Here is a 23690-nt window from a genome sequence, read left to right as displayed (position 1 = left end):
ATTGGGCTGGCTTAATTATAAGACAACACTCAAAGTAAAAATCATTGTACCTTTGCTTGCTGTTCTTCCCTTCTGGACTACAAGATCTTTCAGTATTGGACTTTTTTTGTTTGTTTTTCATGCTGATCTTCTCTAACCAAAATGTCTGGTGATAGCAAAAACTCAATAAAGATTTAAGAAGCACAGGTGCACATAACTTACTCAATTTCACACAAATAGCAAATAGCAGAGCCAAGAATCAAATCTAGGTCCATTTACATGCAAAGCATTAGGTAACCTCCTGAGCTACACCCCTTTCCTACCTCTGCCTTATGTGGGATCTTGACTTAGATGCTCAATCCATTAAGAAGTGAAGACGTAGAGATGGTGGAAAAGAATTAGATTACAAAGTAACAGTCATTCTAATAATACTGCTATTAACACTATGCCTAGAACACAGCCAGAGAAATTTGTTTCTTTATTTATTTATTCTTGATACCAGGGATTAAATCCAGTGGCCCTTAACCACTGAGCCACATTCCCAGCTCTTTCTATTTTTTTTTTTATTTTGAGACAGGGTCTCCCTAAATTTCTAAGGCTGGCTATGAGTTTGCGATCCTTCTGCCACAGCCTCCTAAATCACAGGGATTACAGGCATGAGCCACCACACTGGGAAGAATGGTAATTTATTAAAATGGTGCATTGCTTTTCCTTTTTACAAATATGCAGATTCTAGGGGGAAGGAAAAAAGTGTCTGCCAGTAGTCACTATATTTAAACTTTTGGTTTTCTCTTGGGCAGTGATAGGTAGATAATTTACTAAAATAGTTTTTATTTCATGTTACTTTAATAAATATGATTAGAATAGGATTTAATCATGCCATTGAATCTATAGTAATAACAAGGAAAATATCATATTTTCACTCTTTATTATTTACAAAGCACTTCTACATATATGTTTTTTTTCTAGTATCAAAACTGTACTTGAAACCAGAAGAGGAGAGTATCCTTTCTAATAGTTCCAACCCTAATTGGATATTTGAATGATTCAGAAGAGATTCTTATTCAGTTGCTCTGGGACTAACCCAGGCAACAGTATTTTTAAAACAAAGCTAGGTATATTTGAAGGCAGAAATGGCCACACTGCATAATCCTATTTGTTAATGAACAGCATACATGGCCAGGCATTCATGGGGACCAACTATTTTTTGTGACTAAACAGAAGCATCTCAATTATGACCTAATATTTGCAGAATTATTGATACAATACATTAGTTTTACAAGGGCTATTGATTTTTAAATACACCTTACAGGTACTTTGCCATTCTTTAGCATTTATAAAACTGAAAATTTAATTACTGAGTTATGCTCATTCTCTCCATTACTAACCACACAGAGAAAAATTTCCCGGGGCCAGAAACCATGTCTAATTAACCTAAGGGTTATTTAGACTAAAGAAAAGATGACTGAAAAGCAACTTAATGAGCCCAATTATTTTCTTCAAGCCCAGGAAGAGCTTTAGCAGCACCCTCCCTTGCACACAATGCAGATGGACCTCTTCCTCAGCTCCCTGCAGTGTTCCCCCCACCAAACTGAGCCTTGGCTCTAAAGGAAGTGATTTGATAGCTACCAGTACTCATTGTTGTTTTTATATTACTTCTAAAAACTAAAAAAAGATATGCAAATTTAGAATCATTTCATGCATAAAATCATCAAGATTGATGTTATACATGATCATAGTATTTGTTAATTGTATCAGTCAATAAATTCTCAATCGTTTAATATTTCTCAGACTTACTGTATTACCTATATTGATTGGTAAGGAAAAGGAGGAGAAGCCCTGCTCCAGTCTCCCTGACACACACAGGCCCCACCTCCTTATAACTGAACATCTGGAACATGCAGCCTTCTCATCTGCTATATTAGGGGAATACAGAGAGATTGGCAATTATTCATCGTCTTTCTACTCCTCTACTCCTGACAAACACGTATTTATATTTTTCCAGCCCAAGCAAGTTATATGACCTGTTTCTCAGTGCAACCAGACTGGGGAATATGGGCAATTAATGCAGAATTTGGTGGGTAATATTCTCTCTGCCATAAGTCTTTTAAAATGCCACATATATAACCCTTTCCAATGTTTTAATTTAGATTGATTTCCTTGGACATCTCAGAGTGGAGCTTTTCCACCTTTTCTTAGAAAGGGGAATAAGTTCCTTTCCGTTGCTTATACTTTTTAGACAGGAATCACAGAGGAACTGTTGAGAAGCCATTGTTTATTTCTACTGAGAATAGGATTAGTAATGAAATATTTATCCATTCGGGAAAGATGTCTACAAGTGGTCCTGGTGCCTTTCACATCTATTTGTTTATTCATGCATTCATTCATTCATCATGGACTATTTCCTAGAATTTAAAAAGGGAGAATAAACTTGCATTGCTGACTTGTGCACCTTCATGACTAGATTTGGTAGCCTCTTGAGTGCCCTTTGAACTCTACTGAAGAATTGGTATTAGAAGATTCTTTAATTGAGCCAGGTCTTACACAGTTGAAGAAAATCCATAATGAAGAATAAACTAGACAATTTTGAAAAGAGCATTACATTAGTTTCTTCAGAATGCTGAAGGCTGAGTTCTCAGGAAACTATCTGCTTAATGAGGTGCCCTTAGAGAAAATAAGAGCTCCTTTTCATAGTATTTCCATTTGGCAACACTTGTTCCCAGCATCCAAGTTTCTCTTCAGAGGAAATCAGGCCACAGAAAGCAAGTAAGCCATTTGATAACTTAAAGATGATTTTAAAAATACTCTGTCATTATAATGAATAAGTTTAAAGAAAACTGTCTTTGAAAGCTATTTATGGCAGCTTTTCCACTACAGAAATTAAGCCTAAGATTTTTGGGAAGGGTGAAAGATGCCATATGGAAGAAACAGCAGAGTTGGAAAAAGTTGAAATGACATTGACCAATTTTTAGATTATTTTTTTCTTTATGAATTCATAATTAAAGGTAAATAAAAGCTGTATTCATTGTAAATAAGCAATAATTATTTTTTAATTCTGCATCAACATGCTGTGAAACAACATCACAAAGAAAACTATTTGGTGAGCTATTTTAAGTGAATCAATTCTTAACAATGCTTAAAATATATATATACACAATCTATCATAGGAAATATGATCCTTACACTTAAAAATTCTCCAAAGTACCCAGTTATTATTGACAAGTATTTAGAACACTGTTTTGTTTTTTATTCCTGGATGCACACAGAAAGTATGTAGGGAGTGGGTGTGGTGGCACAAGCCCTTAATTCCAGAGGTTCAAGAGGCTGAGACAGGAGGATCACAAGTTCAAAGCCAGCCTCAGCAATGGTGAGGCACTAAGCAACTCAGTGAGACCATCTCTCTAAATAAGATACAATAAATAAATAAATAGAACTGGGTATGTGGCTCAGTGATCAAGTGTCCCTGAGTTCAATCCCCAGTAACAAAACAAAGCAAAACAAAAAGGTAATGATGAAGCCCCACCCAAACCACTTAAGTTAGAATCTCCAGGGATGAGGACACCTACTCATATATGTGATTCTAATGTACAGTCAGAATTGACAACTGCTCATACAGGTCACTTCTTATTTCTTCATCTGGTTTCCAATCCTTTTGCCCCAGACTCCCTATTTTTATGCTTTCTTCCCTTTATAAAAAGTAGCATGTGTACAAATTGTCTATCCTCTATTGGAGAAAAAGTCCTCTATTGACATTTCCAGTTTCTGGCAAGGCACATGGCAGGTATCATGTTAAACAAGTATGAGCTGCTTGTCCTCGTGTTTGATCATCTGCATAAATCTAATTCCAGATTTTTAATTTCATAAACTCCACCACGGACCCATGAGGAAATGAAAAGTGGGAGATTAAAAATGTGGTGATTATTGTTCATATGACATCTTAAATATAATTGCAAGTAATTTCCTGATATGCTCTTACAGGTAAAGAAATAAACAATACAATGGTTTTTCTTCTAAGATATTCTGCATAGCACATTCTGCTATTGCTCTGTAGTTACCCCCAAAGCAATAATATCAATGAATAGAAAGGGAATATTTAGGAGCTAGGCAAAAATTTACATTTTTTTGTCCTCGGGAAGTATAATGAAAAGTAATTATAAATAATTGTACTTAGAGTAAACTAAAACTGAATGAGTTAATTAAAGTTTATAAAATAAATATTAATTGTTTATTGTTCAGTTGTCCTTCAATTTACACACCTAAGAACCTATTTGTTGCTGTTTCCACTTCTGATTATCTTAAGGTACCTTACTGCAATACATGTCACTACCAGTATCTGAGTCAGTTTGGACTGTTAAAACATAGCACCATATACTATATGGCTTATTGAAAAAGACACAAAAAATATTTCTTACAGATCTAGAGGCTGGGAATTCAAGATGAGAGTTAAGTTCTGGTGAGAGCTCTCTTCCAGTTTGCAGATGTCTGACTTCTGATTATATTCTCACATAATAGATAAAATGACTAGAGAGCAATCTGGGGGCTGTTTATGAGGGTACCAATCCTATTCATGAGAGCACCAACCCTTTCAAGAATACCTTCTGCTATTGTGCATGCCTGCAAATCTGAGAGACTCAGGAAACTTAAGCAGGAGGATCACAAGTTTGAGGCCAACCTAAACAAATTAGTGAGACACTATCAAAAAAAAAAAAAAAAAAACATGGTGGCTGGAAATGTAGAGTGCCCTAGATTCAATATCAATACATGGCAAGGGGACCTATTCCTAACACTATCACAACATCACATTAGTAGTTAGGATGCTAACATATGAATTTTGGAGGGACATCAACATTCAGTCTATTGCACCTGGTAAATCCAATCAAATGAAGAGCGTATTACCTGATGAACTTGCTCCTCCCCAAGGCAGCAGTATGTTCCTGCAGGAGGTACAGCAACTATTTCCTTCATAGTGGTGGATGGAGAGTTGCCCATCTTTACAAAAAAAAAAAATAGTTTTATAGTGTAATTGTTATACATCAAATTATCCAAATGCCATACTTAACATTTCTGCTATATGCTCACAACTCCTATACTATTTATAACTCAAATAATGCTTTTAATACTATTTTCTTTTAGTTAAGTCAACTCCCAAAGGAAAGTTCAAATCATAAATAGAAGTGCCTAAAGCAGGGCACATGAAAATATCAAAATAAAACATGCTTGCTCATCTCACATTCTACCAATAGCACTTAAACCACCGCACAGTGCAAAACAACAGCATAAGGAAAATCATGGTGTTTGATTTTCAGTTGCATTGTATCTCCATCATGTAGATGGAATTCATGTAGCTGCAAAAAATGTCTGAATTTAAAAGTATTTCTAAAGTTTAATTACTAGAGGGTAAATTTAGATGGGTAGAGAAAGGTTGTAATGCCTGACTTTTCCCTGGCCTTTGAGGGTGGGAGTAGGTAGGTAAACTTTAAAAGATGATATAAAAATGAGGACCACAATATGCTTAACAAGTCTCTTTGGAGGCATTTTACCAATGACCACACTGAATTTACACCATCCAGGCAGAGACATCCTACTGTAGAGCACAGCACCTTACAAGTTATCATAGTGTAATCATTTCTTGTGCCTGTATTTTTCTTTTTTCATTGGTTAATTAAGCAATTAGACTACCACCCTAGTTCTATGATACTGGGGACCATATTCACCATTGGAGTACCAGTGATTTGCTCATAGTAATTGCCTGATTAATATTTGTTATATCAATGTCTAAATATTCTCTTCCATTTTTTGTAAAAATCTTCCCTTCCAAAAGTCTTCTTTACTCTCATTCTACTCTGATCTGTAATACACATACAGCTTTAAACTCTACTCAGTGACAACATTTTTATATATATCTTACAGGTTCCCCTAAACCCACACTTTCCCCTACTCCCAACTTCCCCTGGCCATTTTCTTCCCCACCTATAAAATCCTCATCTGCTAGTAGTCTAGGGCAATTTACTTCTCTACTCAGGCAAGCATCTTTCAATGCCTGGGGACCCAGAGCTTAGACTCTCAGGAGGCCATGCCACTGGGAGGTGGTGATAACTGTAAGACACATTTTGTCATCTTACTTTATAATCCACAGCAGCACAAAGCACAGGATTGGCTCTGTTTCCTGACGTCAAGGCATAAAAATGATAGGCAACCTGGCAAGTGTCCTAAGTGATTTAGCAAGGAGCTTCCACTGCCGAACCAGTATCTTAAACATTTCTTTCCCCACTCTCTTTCCATTCATCCTGTTTTGTCATTACTACATTACTAGCATCATCCTAACAAAGAATCTGGGGAAACTAGGGCAAGGAAGACAGGAGAGAGAGAGAGAGAGAGAGAGAGAGAGAGAGGAACACCCTGCTATCCAATACCCATAAAAAATTTGTTTTTAATTCCCTGGCTATCACAGATAGAAGCTGCTGCTAGCATTTAAGATAAGATTAGTTGCTGTTGTGCTATCAGCACCTCCACATTTTCCCTGCAGGGATTCCTTCTGACAGGCTGAAGCTGGAGGCATGTCTCAGGATTAACACGAGCTAATGATTATACACTAAAGCTTTGGAACTGTTGGACTAATAGGATTAAGCAATAGCAGATGCAGGTCCCCGTTCAGGTTAAAAATGCACTTTTTACATTACAAAGTCAGACAGATCCCTTTGAACATGCAATGAATATGGATGTTTTCAATTATCACAGTCTTCCAGGGCTATACGATATGGTAAATTAATCCCTTTAGAACATCGGAAACAGGACAAAATAGCCTTCTTGAAGCTGAAATCCCTCGTTTTAGATTTTCTTTCATGGGGATAAGCAGCAGTGCACCTCACATAATTAATCTTATTACAAACAGAGAGAAAGGGGAAATATTAAAAAAAGTGTAAAAATTGTTTAAATATTTGAGAAACTTAGAAAAAAGCACTTTGAAATCAACATCTCTTAATTAATTTCCAAACAGTCAAAAATACAAACATAAAGCAGGACAAGCAATGTCTGGATGCATTTGGATGGGTTTGTATTTCTCTGTGCCTCAGGTGTTAGGGAAGGAAGAGGGGAAAAAAATTAAGGTCACTTAAAAAAATGAACAAAATAATAACTGCCAGTAGAAAGCACCATTTTCAAGATATTTGAGTTGATCTGATCTTATGCTCTGGGTCCTCAGAGGAAAGGAGAAGGAAAAGGAGACATCAGGATATTTATATTTTGCTGCATGAAAGGGTCTCTGCTGCCCAGTGGATAAAACTACCCCTCAAAAGTAAAATGCCATTATTGCAATTAGATGGGGTTGGATGTGGACCCTAGCAGGAGATGAACCTCAGAGGTTTCGTGTGGTTGATTGACTTAGGGGTGAGGGTAGGGGAAAATGGACTTCCCAGAGGAAGCTGTTTAAGCGTCCAGCAGGAATGGAAGTAGATTTCCAGCAATCATAATAAAGCAAGTTTACCATCACTGGTTTGATTCTCTGAAAATTCTAAGGCCAAATACATTGCTCTGAGCAATTGGTATTATTAATCCCCATGCACAAGCCTTAGAATCATACTACCTAATGTGGCTCCTCATATCACAATGTGGGCAAACAAATCACAGGGCCAACTTCTCCAACAAACAAGAATTCCATTTTTTAACAAATGTAAAATGAAAGAAAAGAAAGGAAAACAGTAGATAATATCAGTTTTCTTTACTAAATCTACTCTTTGGTTTTCCTTTTTTTTTTTTCTAATGCCTATCATGATTTTTGTCCAGGAAATTACATGGACACTCCCACCCAGGATTCAAATAAAATCTGAATGAAAATAATAGTTATGATAATAGTTATATGATATAACTAGACCAAGAACTCTAGTTTTAAAATGGATGACCAGCCAATTATAGACACCCTGATTTCAAAGCAAAACTTAATTCTTTCAGTTTCCCTGATGTCTCAGTACATCTAGATACCTTTTAACCAGAATTTTCTGTGTGTGAAAATACAAAGATTATATTACTTGACTGTAAATACTGTTTGGGAAGATTAAAATAATTAAACTAAAAATGCTAGCAAACTTCTGCAAATATTCACTATTTTTCAATCTTTGTATTGAAAAGAAGTCACTTCCTGACAAAAAGAAAGAAATTCTAATTTTAACTGGACTACTTTGTATCTGCCCCTCCCCCTTTTTCTTTGTCAATTGAACAATAAATTTCAAAAGATATAAACTGATTTTCAGATTTAAAAAAAAAAATTGCTTCCCTACTTAAAGGCATCCAGAAAGATGTTTTCTTAAAAACATATGTTCTTCTGTCCTGGAAGAAAATGACAATTAATTATTTGTTCAAATGGGCTTCATCTTCTGTAATCATCATGTACGTTTCAATGACATACATTAAGACAAGAGCTACTCCGTTTTAATGTGCACATGAATCGGCTGGAGCTTTTACTAAAATGGAACAACTGCAAAAGTCTGGGATGCTGCTCTTGATTCTACATTTCCAACAAGTTCCTAGGTAACATATATGGTGATGATCCAGGAGACCACAGAAGTAACAGAAGTCAGTGGAGTACCAAAACCACTTAATGAATAACTTGTTAGTGCAGACTTGAGGGAATCAAGCAAACTAACTTCATACATTTGTTCTCTAGTAAAATACAAAATTACATATTTGGGAGTGAACTTGATGTTAGTCAGAACACCCATGTCTTTACTTTCTTCCTACGTATCTATTTCTCATCTAATCTATCAGGTTTATATTCATCTGCTGAAACTACTGTAAGATAGATTTATCATATGAGTAGCTTCTAAGCCATCTTCTTAATTCATGATAAGTCTATTATAATTTTTGTTATTCCTCAACCATCTTAAAACTGACAATATGAATTCTATCATTTTCAAATGAAGTTTATTACAGTACTATTATAATTAGAGCCATTTTGATCTGCAATTCACACATTAACCAGGGCTGGTGATTTGGCTCAGTTTGTAGAGTAATTGCCTAGCATGTTCAAGGCCCTAAGGTTCAATCTCCAGTATCACATATATGCCCATGTACACACACACAAATTTCATTAACTGCCAGGTTATTTTCAATACAAAATAAATTTTAACTTTGCTAACAATGCCGAACCATGCTCTTTCTAATACATTTTAAGAAAATCTTAGCTTTCTTTCAACTTCTGTATATTTAACAATGCTAATTAGGTATTATGTGGCTCTATATATCCTTGGTACTGGGAAAGAGGAGGGTGGAAAAATGCAGATCCATTTTTTTTTTACTTTCAATTGTTCATGTACTATTAAGAAAAATAGACAAATAAATATATTTACAACTCAATGATACATATACATGTTAAAGGTAAAAGCAAAGTTTAATCAGAATACAGACAAGAAAGTGAACAATTGTTGAGTAGAGCTAGGGAAAGCTATTGCAAAGAAAAATAAAATATGAGAAAAGTTTTGAAGTATGAACAGAAGCTCAGGAAAAGGAAAATTGAAAACATTCTGTTCACATTTCAGCCTAACACAGAATCCCTGCTGCAACATAGGTATTAAGTGAAGAAGTGTCAAAATAAACAAAGAAATTACCTACTTCATATTTTCCACCTGGTTCCCTAGGGATAGCAATATGACTGTAGAATTAGCACTCTATCCTTGCTCTTTTGGCTTCGCTATGAATTGCTGTTTAAAGGACTCGTTTTGCACAAATTTTAGCTTACAGAATTTCTAAAATAACCTGCAAAGTCTCACAACTTAAATGAAGACTGATGCCTGCCAGAGCATGGCACACTGGGAACACTGAGGGGACATGCTTTTTATACCAATGCCTAATGTCCATAAATAGGTTGAGTAGAGATTGGGAAGAGTTAGTCCTCTTCCTGCCTTGAACTTTAGATTCTGTGAAAAATAACCATAAAAGTTATAATAGTAATTTAATTCCATTATGACCAAAATACCTGACAAGGACAACTTAAAGGAGAATCGATTTATCTGGGTTCCTGATTTTGAGAGGATTCAGTCCATGGTATGCTGGCCTCAAGGCAGAAGCATCATGGTGGAAGGGTGTGGTAGACAAAAGCTGTTTAGTTTATGGCAGCTGTGAAGTACAGAGGCAGGGGAAGTGCTGAGGAGAAGCTAAATTTTTCCAGGGCATGCTCCTAGTGATCTGCTTCCTCCAACTAGGTCCTTCCTCCCAGAAAGTCCATTCAAATTATTGATCCATCAAATGGATTAATCCAACAATGAGGTCCGAGCCCTCAGGACCCAATCATTTCACCCCTGAACACTGTTGCTCTGCCTACCATGAACTTTTGGGGGACAGTTCAGAACCAAACCATAATGCTCATGCTCAAGAGAGGTCAGAAGTGACTTAAAATTTTCATTCATCAGCCACCAACCATATTCTCAGCCCACTCCGCAGCAGTGTGAGGGTGGAAAGGTAACAAAAGAAATGTGCACTGCCTTTCCACAAAGTACAGACCAATAAGACATGAATGCAGAAAAGAGGATTTGCACTACCAGACTTGACTACTATAATTTAGAAAGATTAGACAGAAGAAATTAACTACACAGATGAAAGTCTGCATATTTTGCACTAATATTACAGCAAAGTTTAACATAAAATCAGAATTAAGTTATTACGTTTCTTACAGCAGTAACACATTGGATATAATGACAACCCCAGAACAGTAGAAAGAAAGGTTATGTCGTAAAAAGCATTATTAGAGTCCTTGCTCTATCTTCAGGCACACAATTAGAAGAAGAGCTATATTCAACGACTTGAAACCCTGCAGTTGGGGTATGTCCTCCTGTCACAGCCACTTTAAATGCATGCAGTTTTTAAACAAAGTTTTATTATTAACCAGTGTGTCATATTCTATTTCCCTAATTGCAATCCCATTCTACTTTTACACTTCCCTTTGCAATTTGCTGTGGTTGTTGTCTTTGAACTATGAGCCTTTTCAGCATGAGTTTTGTGAAGCTGGAAATTACTGAGTCCGAGGTGATTTAAAACCCTGGACCCTCTTTTCTAGGTCTTAAATCACTCCTTGGGTGACTGGCAGACACTTATTTCCAATCAAAGGTGTTCATTAAATAAGTGATTAGAAGGCCCGTAGATACAGCTAATTGTGGAAACCCCAAAAAGAGACATAGAATGTATCTTCTCTGAAGCTTTAGTAGATTGTTAGCAATGCATTAAATGATGCCCTGGTGTCTTGAACTAGTTAATGGTATTAAGCTTGTAAGCAGAGTGACTTTGAATCTAGCGAGAAACTAACTCAATATTATTTTTCCACAGGGCTCAAAACCTTGACACAAAAGCCAGCCAAATGTTCCTAATTCTGGGGAACATGTTATTTTAGCCTTCGTGGTGATGACTCAACACTGCAATGTGGGATTCCAATAGAGATGACATTTTGCAATCCACAGCAGCAACATGTCCCCTGTCTGGAGGCAAACCAAGAAATAGTTCACTTCAAATGGGCTTCTAAACAGCTGTCAGGTCAGAATAACTTTAAGTCATTACCTATTCGAGCCATGTTGAACCAGTGACTTTAAAGTGGTGAAAATCTCTGTATCATGTTACTAATCTCACTGGCCAACAGTGGCTATGTCAACAACCAACATTCCCTCTTAGTAAGCAGGCAAAAATAATACACAGCTCGTTATTGGAAGTTAAAGGAGCAGTTGAGAGGTTGAAAAGTTCAGGAAGTGAGGAAGTTGAAAATAGGCCTCCTCAGAGCTCTGCCTCCACACTGATTCATGGCAACCTTTAAATCACAATGTGCCACAAAAGTATTCACTCTGACTTCTGACCTGCTAATGTTTAGCAACACAGACTTTCTCCTCAAAGATCCATAAGCAGTCTTCCTCTAGTTACCATTAGCTCTAGTGCTTGGACCCAATTTCCTGACCAATTAACAGCTCAACAGTCTAAAATTAAAGAAATAGGGAGCAGCTGAAAGTCTCTCACTATGATTACTTATAAACCCTTCAAATTTAGACTCAAATAGCTTCCCCATAGTTTTACTCAATTGATTAACTCTGACTGGTTTATCACTAAACCATTCATTTACTTTAACAATCCACTAAAGCCTCAGATAAAATGCATTTCATGTCCCTTCTTGGGCCTTTAATAATTAGCTGTGTCTACCATGTCTTTTAATCTCTTGCTTAATGAGCGCCTCCAATCTTTAATAATTTAAAAGGATATCAAGCCAAGTATCAATTAAAGAGAACTGTTCCAGGCAGCAAAAACAATAAGTGTTAAGTCAGTGGAGAAAAGCACATAGAGCCCTGTTGCTTTCTATTGCTCAAGAGCACTTGAAAACTATGGGATTATTTCAAAACATTACACTTCACTGCAATTTATTTTAGTTAGCTTACAGGCAAAATTAAATATAAGAAATAAGCATGAAGAATTTTGTGGAGATTCGAAAGAGAATCATGCATGGCAATATCCAGCCTGACTCTCATTTCTGAATATATTGCAACTTTCTCAACTCATCCCCATCACCCAAGAATATAATGAAGCCCACTCCAAGAACAAAAGAACGATCCAGTGGAAACCAACCCAAATTGTCGACACACAGATCATGAGTCAGATAACTTGCTAATGCCATCTTAAGCATTTAAATTTTGGGGTGGTCTAATTTTTTATATCACTGCCTTGCACAACTTCTCAACTATTTCAAATGCTTTTATCATACATACCTCTATGTAGATATTGTACTCAATAGTAATGATCCTTGTTACTATAAATCCTGAGATCCTAGCATTTCCCATATATGGAATTTCCCCCCATTAATTGATAAGGATGTATTAACAAAAAAAACCCACCATCAATATCAAATAAATACGTATGTATTTATTTGTATTTATTTATTTAGAGGTCTCAACAGCAGTCAGAGGATGTTTCTGGAACTTTAAAAGGGCCATTTCAGTGTTACTCAGGAACACATACACATCACACATTGATGTCTTCATAAGCAATTGATTTATGAGATACCAGTAGGAGGAACTCACATGCTTCTTCCCTAATATACCTACTTCAACAAATAACTACTGCAGAGTTCTGACACTTTGTGATGACATCAGGAGATAGAGTTGAATATACCCTGGATGCAGCAACACCATTGACGTCACCTGGTTTTGCTTGCTGGTGGAGATAACAATGTTGAGATGTCAGTCTTGATGTCTGTATCTTATTATCCTTAAGCGCTGATATCCTTGAGCATGGGTCAGAAAAGCAGAGCATAGAGCAGATGGGAGAAGTGAATAAAAGCTTGCTTTTTTTTTTTCCATTCAGTCTTATGAGTCCAGTAAAAGAAAGTCTCATTTCCCTTATCTCTGGAATCAGCAGCCCTGATGTCAAAACTATGCAGGTCACAGCCCCTGGGAATCCTCTGTCTATATCTTCTCCCTCATTTGCATATCATACAATCACTTCTAAAGACTAATTCAGATAAAATAAATGCTGTATTCATATATTTTAAATGGTAATCCATTTAGAATACAAATTACCAAATCTGTGAAGAGTCCATAAATGTTGTTTTTTCTTGGAAGACTACTATTTTAAAAAAGCAAAATACTAATTTCTTTTGAGCACAGATATTAAAGCACACAGCCCAACTTTGTTTTGACTCCTTGCAGCATTTTCTAAGAAATAAATGAAAAATTTTCCATTTGTTTAAAAAATTAACACCTCTTTATAGCTTTTTTTTTCTGAAATAGAATTAGTCCTTTTGATATTTCTACAGGTGCATAAAAAAGGCATTGTTGATATCATTATAAAGATAAGAACATAGAACTGTGCATGTGGCATGTGTAAATTAGAAAAACTAATCCCTAGCTAGTTAAAAGCCAATGCAATGCAAAAAAAAAAAAAAAAGTCAAATATATTGTTCTAGACTTAAGTGTAAACCTGTGCTTGAAACAGGAAAAAGATTCAGATCTCCTCAAAATTGCATTTTCAGTAGTTTTCTTAGTTTTGTATATTTACATAATAAAAACAGTAATGTTAGTTAAAAAAAAGTTTTACTAACCACTATAACATAGCCAAGTGCTATGTTAGATATCAAGCACATTATCTAATTTTTTCCCTGTGATGTGATGTAACCACCATTATTTCTGTTTCCTGGGAAAATCATAATCATCATCATGACACAGTTTGCTCACTGTTATAGTCACACGTTTTCTGGCTTCAAACCCATCTTCCTAATGGTAAGGACATTCAGCACATAGGAACATTAGTGCTTTCAAAATTATATAACTATAGGTGATTTATCTTGCTTCTTCTAATATGGATATACTATTTTCTAAACAAAGTAATTTAAAAAAATATTTTTAGTTGTAGATGGACATAATACTTTTGTTTTATTTATTTATATGTGGTGCTGAGATTGAACCCAGTTTCTCACATGGGATAGGCAAGTGCTCCACCACTGAGCTATAACCCCAGCCCAACACAATAATTTTTAAAATCCAGCTTTCTAATATATATGGAATAAGATGAAGAAATTCATTTTTTTCTATACACTAAACTCTGCCTATGTTGGGATTGCTGATAGCTCAATTTTTCTTAATCTACTCACTGGCCCAGGATTTGGGGGCAGTAGATAAACCAGAGTTTTATTTCAGATATCTCTGAAAGTCAAAAGCATATCATCAAGTCTTGCCCTTGGATTGCCCTCTTTTTTCCCTGGAATCATGATTTTCATACAATTGGCTAGGGCATAAAAATTTTTTCAGCTTTATTGGGGTATAGTTGACCAAAAAATTAATGTATATATAAATTTTTTTAAATATATGTATATTTAAGGTGTATAGTGTGTTTTTTAAATGTATCTATGCATTGTGAAATGATTACCACTATAAAGTTAGCGTATCTACATAATGTAGTTACCAAGTAGGTATGTGGTGTATTAACTTTTAAGATCAACCCCCTTAGTAAATCTCATTTATAAAATGCAGTATTAATAACCATGGTCATCATGGTATATATGAGGCCTTCAAAACTTCTTCATCCTGCATAATTAAAACTTTTAACTTTTTGACTAACATCACTCCATTTCTTGCACCATCCAGGCTTTGGAAACTACCATTCTATTCTCTGCCTCTAAAAGTTTGACTTTTTAGATTCTACATATAAGTGAGAACATGCAGTATTTGTCTGATTCTGGCTTATTTTCCTTAGTATAATGTCCTCCAGATTCTTCCATGTTGTGTATATATAAAAATCACATAATATAGATTTTCTTTATTCATTCATTGACAGGTATTTGGACTGATTTCTTATCTTGGCTATTGTAAATAGTGCTGCAATGAATACAGAGTACAGATATTTCTTTGTCATACACTTTTCAATTCCTTTGAATACATAACAAAAAGTAGAATTGCTGAATCATAAGGTAGTTTCATTTATTATTATTATTGTTATTGTTATTATTATTGAGAAACCTCCATGTTGTTTTCTGTATTGGAAAGAAAATAGGGTTGGTCAGACTCCTTTAACCAGATGTCCAGAAAGGAATGACTAATATATCTTCTGTAGGTCAGGAACAACAGAACATATACCCTTGCTTTGCACGCTGTCGGCTTTATTTAAATTTCATGTATAAACTGACCAGGACTTTCTGCTGCATGAATTGCCTACCCATTGAATAAAAGAATATCAGATTTTTTTTATGGCTCCACATTTTCTTCAGGCTTCCTGAATCTCAAGTCAACCTTACTGGGATAGTTTGGTTGCAGAATACTTGGCATAGTTGGCAGGACCTGCAGCAGTCTGGTATGGCTATACTTGCAGAGAAAGGTATGGAGGGGTGGCCAGCCACAAGTATATGGTATCACATCCCGTGCCTACTGGCTATCTGGGACCCTCCCCAGGAATTGGCAGAGATTGATGGTTTTGAAAGGCTTTATGCCAAGTGGGAAAGAGCCCAGAAAAGTATAGTGCACATGCGGCAGCTGGAGCCATGGGATGGGTGATTCTTACAGCCCTGAAAACAGAAATTAATGCAGCTTTATGAGAGACTGCCAAGAAGAAGGAATTGCAAGAAAGAGATCTTGGAAGCCAAAATATGATCACTGGAGGAAGGTACCTAACAAGCGTACCTCAGTCTCCCCCATAGTGCTGGTGGAGTCCAAGGAGGAGGAGGGGAATCAACACCTGCAAGCCTGGCCAATGGTAGTGCAGAAAATGAAACAACAGCAATTGATGATTCCCTAAGGGCAGCTGGCAGAATTGGCCCAGGTAACCTATTTTAACATGTTCCACCTGTATACTCAAGCAGAGTTGATGGACTTAGGAAAGTATACTAGACAGAAGCTGGGAGAGCCCCTGGCAACTTGGTTGTTATGCCTTGGGGATTTAGGAGTGGATGACATTATGTGCAGTGCTCTAGAAATGGAGAAGTTGGACTCTATGGAGGACAACCTCCTTAGGGCAGAGGTTGCAAAGCAGTAGACACCATGGAGGCATTCAATGAGGCCAAAAGACTCCATGGGCACTAAGTGAAGGTGCCCAGGTGCTATGTTATTGATGCTGCACAACCTTGTGAATGAGAAATACATGTCACCCAAGAAGGGTTTGGATGGAGATTATAGAAGAAATCTGAATGGCTAACACACAGCCTACTAAATTTTGGTCCCAACTGTGGAAAGGGGCAGAAGTATAGGATTCTCTAGTGGAGAAGTAGTTAGTGGCTGTGTATGCCACTCTAATAACCGCTGACGCTATTACAAAAACCACATCTATTACAGTAACTATTATGTATCTCATTGCCAGTTGGGTGTGTGATTGGGCCATGCTGCCCCAGAGCAGCACTTTACAGACACCAACCCTAGCAAAGTGGAAAGCCTATCTGCAACAGCAGAGTATGCTGTCAAAAATCCCTGTGCAGGCTGAGCTCCAGGTGGTGCATGGGCCTCTTACCTATGTAGATGACTATATTGTTATGAAATGTGGAAGCATAACCAGAAGCCAGCCCATACCTTGAATATATAACATCCAGTGCTTACTATACTGACAGCTCCAGTCAGGGACAACCACCTGTGTAGGCAGCAGTGTCTATGCAGCCAGAGACAGACACCATCTGGTTTGATCCCCATATAGAATGAAGTAGCAAATGGACTGAGTTATGTACTGTCTGGACATTGGTAGCAAATGAGGTGTCGCCAATAGTGATATATATTGATAGCTGGGCAGTATATCAGGGACTTTCACTATGTATTTCCACATGGAAGTTAAATGACTGGCAAGTCATACATTACCTGCTGTCGGGGCATGTTCAGTGGCAAAAACTCTGGGAGCTAGACCACCAGAAACTGGTGACTGTATATCAGGTTACAGGACATGCACCTATGGCCTCCCATCAAAGATGAAGTTAACACTTTGGCCAAAGTGCACTGGTTAGAAACACACACATGTACCTTATCCACTGGACTTAGATGACTCTATGGATGCATAAACAGCTTTTACACACTGGTCACAAAACTGTGTGGCTGCAGTAAAGGCCAGGGCCAACTGGTGACATTGGCTGAAGTACAAGATATATATATGTCTTATATAGCTTGCTCCCAGAAACATCCCTGATGGCCTCGAGCTGACCTGGGCCAAATGCTGTGTGGGCAAATACCTCTCCCAGGGGCCAGTATAAGTATAAGGCCCATACCTAGTTCTGAATGGTACAAGTATGCATTGCTTATGTAGATGCTGTGACTGGGATCTTGTCTGCTCCTCAGTTTGGCAACCTGACCAAAGAGGGTGCATAGGCATTTCCTGGTCATTCCATTTGCCACATAACCTGTAGGCAGTGGAAATGACAAAATGGTACAATGGCCTTTTAAGCCAGGAACTGTGTCACGTTGCTGGCACTCCCACACTAACTGATTGGACTAGGAAACTCAGGACTGTTATTTGTATCTTAAATGAATGAAGTAGAAGGAGCTACCCTACCCCAGTAGAGACCTTGTTAAAACATGCTGCTGAATACACCCAACTGCAAATTTGGACACAAGATGAACTATTGAAGTCATATTTTAGAGAGAAAGGCAAAATCTTGCTGCTGGCTCCTGAAGCCACTTGGATGTGGCTTGGATAATAATAGCATCCCACATGTGACAGGTTGCATTGATGGCTCCTTGGGAAGGAGGATTGGAAGACAACTGACATGCGACTCCATGGGTAAAAGGGTACTGGCCTTGAATCTCAAAAGTGGGATATCCCATGTCTCCTTCTGGTAGTATTTTTTTTTTTGAGAAGTACTTTTGTTTTGTACCTCTGACCAAATGAGTCAGAAACACTTGTATGTGCCTCTGAAGGTATGGTACCACCAGCCAGATCAGGCATTACTGCCTACAACAGTATTGTCCATGGACTCAAAACTGGTCCATATTTTGCTGGAGGGGTGGGATTTGCCTTTGTACCTGTAACTACCTTGTCTTTTCACTCCTACATGCATATAGGCCAATGTGCTGGTTGACTGGGTGCACACATATGCTATTGTTGCCAATCAATCTGCACGCTATGCTAGGTATGCACTGAAAAGCTGCTGAATGTTACATATGGCCTGCATTGGTGAATTGATCCAGCAACAACCTCTAGCTGGACTTGGTTGCAAATATCAAACATGGCTGAACCTCAATGAAACCATAATTTAAGCCAGGTGCTGCAAACCCTAGCTCTTTAGACTCAGCAAATACAGCATTTAATAGGGGACTCCTTACAAGAATGGTGGGCTACCCAGACCCTATGGAGACAGGTCTTGCTTATCTTGGGAGGGACAGCTCTTGTGTTAGTAATTTGTTGTTGTGCCTTATTTTGTTGTGGATTTGGGATGCAAGGCCATGCCCTCCTCACCCAGGGAATGTCTGCAGAAGTCATTTGTTACATAGATTGTATGGTGAGAAAACCTGAAGGAATAGAATTTAAGGAAAATGGAGTCAGTCAGGCTCCATCACCGAATGTCTGGGAAGGAATGAATAAGATGTTTTCTGTAGGTCAGGAAAAACACTGCCTGTGTACTATTTTGTAACCTGTGATATCATGCTTGGCATGCTTCTGGCTTTGTTTCAATTTCATATATAAACTGACCAGGACTTTCCACTGCACGGATTGCCCGCCCATGTAATAAAGACATATCAAAGCTCCCTGTGGCCCTGCATATTTTCTTCAAGCAGCTTAAATTTGCAGTCAACCTGCCTGGGGCAGTAGAGTGATTGTAGAACACATATGTATTATGGTTTGAATTTAAGGTATCCCTAAAATGCTCCTGTGTTAGGGAAGGAGGTGAAATGTGATTGTGAGAGTAATGACCTAATCAGTGAATTAATCCATTTGATGAATTAGCAACTTAAATAAATTACTGGGTGGTAACTGTGGGCAGGTACAGTCTGACTGGAGAAAGTGAGTCACTAGGGCATGACTTTGGGGATTATATATTTTGTCCTTGATTCCTCTCACTCTCATGATAGGAACAACTTCCTCTGCTGCATCCTTCTGCCATGGTGTTCTGCTTTGTCTAGAGCACAGAGCAATGGAGCCAGCCAACTATGGATTGAACCTCTGAATCCATGAGCCAAAGTAACTTTTCCACCTCTAAGTTGTTCTTATTTGGTATTTTACTCATATCAGCAGAAAGCTGACTAATATTGTGTGACCAAACCAATTTACATTTTTTCCAAAAACATACAAGATTTTCCATTTCTCTGTACCCTCACCAACACTGACTTTGGGTAGTAGTCACCCTAACAGGTATATGTTATTGTGGTTTCAGTTTGCATTTCCCTAATGAGTAATGATTTTAAGCATTTTTAAAAATACTACTATTGCTACATTTTTCCATATTTTGTTACTTTCTTCCTCTTTTGCTTTCTTCCTTTGTGATCTGATGATTTTTTTTGTAGTGGTATATTTTCATTTTTTTCTCTTTATCTTGGTGGATCTTCTGCAATTATTTGTAGTTACAAATAATTTTATATGAAATATAGTTACAGCAGTCTATTTTGAACTGAAAACGCTTTGACAACATAAAAAACCCTTTACACTTGAACTTCTCCCCCTCATTTCATATTGATATCATAATTTACATATTTTATATTGTATATCCTTTAACAAACTATTGTAGTTTTCAATTTTGTTTTTAAACTTTTATACTAGAATTAAGTAATTTATACACCTCCATTACAGTATTAGAGTATTCTGAATTTTGCTATATTCCTACCTTTACAAAGAGTTTTAAACTTTCCTATGTTTTCATGTTGTTAGTTAGCATCTTTTCCTTTCAGTTTGAACAGCTTCTTTTAGCATGTCTCATAAGTCAAGTTGAGTGGTGTTGAACTCCACTCCCTCAGTTTTTGTTTTGTGGGGCAAAGTGTTTATCTATCTCTTTTTAATTTATAAATGACAGCTTTGCTCTGTAGAGTATTCTCACTTGCCATCTTTTTTTTTTTCCTCCCGCACTTTGAATATATCATCCCACTTTGTCTTTTGGTTTGAAAGATTTTTGCTAAAAAATAAAAATAAAAATAAAATCTACATATAGCCTTATGAAAGTTCCCTTGTACATAATGAGTTTTTGTTGTTGTAGGTGGTGGTGGTGGTGTGAACACTTCTGAAATTCTCTTTGACTTTTGAGATTTTTCTCATGTTGAAGATCTCTTTATTTAGTCTTAGTAAAAAACTTAGAATTTTTTAGAACTAATTGATTTGGACGCTTATTTCCTTTTCCAGTGTCGGGTTTAATTTTCTTCATTCATTCTTTTTTTTTGGTAATGTTTATATTAGTGCATTATATGTACATAGTAGTGGGGTTCATTTTGACATATTAATACATGGAAATATTTTGCTCCATTTTCATCCCCAGTACTTCTACTTTCCTTTCCCTCTTCTCCTTACCACATCCTCTGTTGCATTTCTTCTACTCTTCTGGTCTTCCTTTTATTTATTATTTTAAATTGGTACTTTATAGTCATATATATAAAGGAAGAATTCAATGTGGCATATTTATATATGTACATAGCATAATTTGCTCAATATCATTCCACAGTTCATCATATTTCCCATTCCTCCTTTCCATTTTTCAATTCCTTTCCTCTATTCTACTGATCTTTCTTCTATTTTTATGGAATACCTCCTCCTATATTACTTAATTTTTCCTTTTTTCACTATAGCTTCCATATATGAGAGAAAATATTTCATCCTTGACTTTCTGAGTCAGGCTTATTCCATTTGTTAAAAAACAAATGGTTCTGTAAAAACTGGATATCCACATATAAAAGAATGAAACTAGATCCCTATTTCTCATCATGCATAAAAGAATTAGAGTACCTAGGAATTGGAGCAGAAACTTTGCAACTGCTAAAAGAAAACATAGGGTCAACACTCCAATATATTGATGCAGCAACAACTTCCTTAACAAGAACCCTGAAACTCAAGAAATAAAATGAAGAATTGATGAGTGAAAAGCTTCACATAGCAAAGGAAATAATCAAGAGCATGAAGAGAGAGCTTATAGAATGGGAGAAAATCTTTACCAGCTACTCCTCCAACAAGGAATTAATATCCAGAATATATGAGGAACTCAAAAACCTTAACACACACACACACACACACACACACACACACACACACATGTGCACACACAGAGCAAATAACACAACAATAAATGGACAAAATGGACATTTATTAAAAGAAAATATAGAAGTGACCAACAAATATATGAAAAAAATATTCAATATCCTTATCAGTCATGGAAATGCAAATCAAACTACATCACACCCAGGTGCAGTGGCACACTCCTGTAATCTCAGCAGCTCAGGAGGCTGAGGCAGGAGGATCACAAGTTCAAAGCCAGCCTCAGCAATGGCGAGGCACTAAGTAATTCAGTGAGACCCTGTCTCTAAATAAAATACAAAGTAGGTCTGGGAATGTGGCTCAATGGTTGAATGCCCATGAGTTCAGTCCCCTGTACTAACAAAAAAAAAGGCATTGAGGTTTCATCTTACTCCAGTTAGAATGGCAATCTACAAATAATAATAATATTAAATGCTGGAGATGATGTACACTCATATATTGTTGGTGGGATCACAAATTAGTAGAACCACTTTGAGAAGCCATATGGAAACTTTCCAAAAGAATAAGAATAGAATCACCATACAACCCAACTATCTCTATTTATCCAAAACAACAAAACCCAGCATACTCTAGTGATACAAGCATAGCATTCTTTATAGTAGTGCAGTTCACAATTGCCAACTTATGGAATCAGTCCAAATGCTCATCAACAGATGAAAGGATAAAGAAAATGTGATACACACACACACACAAACACACATAAGAGTTTACTCATGGGTTGGGGTTGTGGCTAAGCAGTAGAGCACTCGCCTAGCATGTGCAAGGCCCTGGGTTGGATCCTCAGCACCACATAAAAATAAAATAAATAAATATATTGTGTCGAACTACAACTAAAAAATAAATATTAAAAAAAGTTTTACTCAGACTTTAAAAGAATGAAATTATAGCATTTCCTGGTAAATGGACAGAACTGGAGAAAATCATGTCATTGTGCCTTTAAATAAATTTATTGTCCTTTCTCTTTGCTCTTTTGAAACTCTCATAAGTTATATGTTGGTTGGTTTCTTATAATGTTCCTTAAGTCCTACAGATTTTTCTTTATCCTTTTTTATTTAATTTTTTTTCTTTTTAACTTTTCCCTCTAAATAAGTATTTTTTATGTGTGTGTTTTTTTAACTTGATATGTTTAAATGACGTCTTTGAGCTTGATGATTCTTTCTTCTGCTTGACTGAATTTTCTTTTTTAACTCTATGAGAGTTTTCAATTCAGTCACTGTGTTATTCAGCTTGAAAAAAAATTTTAGTTCCTTTTTATGATTGTTATCTGCTTGTGAAACTTCTAATTTTATTCATGTGCTATTCTCATTCTATTTAATTGACTGTTTTCTTGTAGCTCTTGAGCTTCTTTGAATGATACAGGCATACCATTCTTTTGAATTCTTTGACAGGTAGTTGGTAGATATCAGATTTTCAAGGTCAGTTACTGGTGCTTTTTTACTTTGGTGTAACAATGTTCACCTGATTATTTGTGATTCTTATCATTTTGCATTGGTGTTTCTACATTTGAAGAAGTGGACAACTCCTCCAGTCTTCACAGACTATTTTTGATAGTGAAAGTCTTACGCCAATGCCCATATGGAGGTTCTGGACAGGCCAGCTGACAGGGTTCTTGGTGGGCTTGCTGCCAGAATCCTGGGGTGGGATGGTATGGTGCCTAGATTAGTGAGCTGGTGGACCTAGCACTGGCCCACAGGAGCAAGAAGGAAGCCAGGGATAACAGGGACCACTCTGACCCCGAGTTCACCGGATTAGGCCTGATGTTGGCATCCATGATGAAGCCAAATTTCTAGTTACTTTCTTATTCCCATACAGAAGGTGTGTGGGCTTGAGGGAGTGGTCAAGTGGGCAATGTGAAACTATTCCTCCTATTCTCTTCAGTGTCTCTTTTATTCATGTACATCCAGGTGCTTTAATTTTTACCTCATTCTTTTGATCTTGAGATAGCTGCCAGCCACAACAGTGCATAGCCACAGAGCTGCTTCTCTGAATATACTGCCAATCACCATCGCCCAGCCCACGGGACCCAGCACTCTATCGCTGAAAGCACCTGCCTCCATCTTGGA

General features: G+C 36.9%; 1 protein-coding gene across 1 annotated transcript in view; it reads right to left on the bottom strand.

Annotated features, from left to right (window-relative positions):
• LOC143386430 (uncharacterized) overlaps positions 1-23690 on the bottom strand; it is a 146891-nt gene that overhangs the window by 13379 nt on the left and 109822 nt on the right. The window contains exon 4 of the mRNA XM_076841527.1: positions 4876-4968. Coding sequence (XP_076697642.1) covers positions 4876-4968 — 93 coding nt within the window. The remainder of the gene's footprint in view (positions 1-4875; positions 4969-23690) is intronic.

This window comes from Callospermophilus lateralis, chromosome 2, assembly GCF_048772815.1.
Source record: "Callospermophilus lateralis isolate mCalLat2 chromosome 2, mCalLat2.hap1, whole genome shotgun sequence".
Taxonomy (NCBI): domain Eukaryota; kingdom Metazoa; phylum Chordata; class Mammalia; order Rodentia; family Sciuridae; genus Callospermophilus; species Callospermophilus lateralis.
The sequence above is the reverse complement of the archived record's forward strand: the minus strand, read 5'-3'. Positions and strand labels throughout refer to the sequence as shown.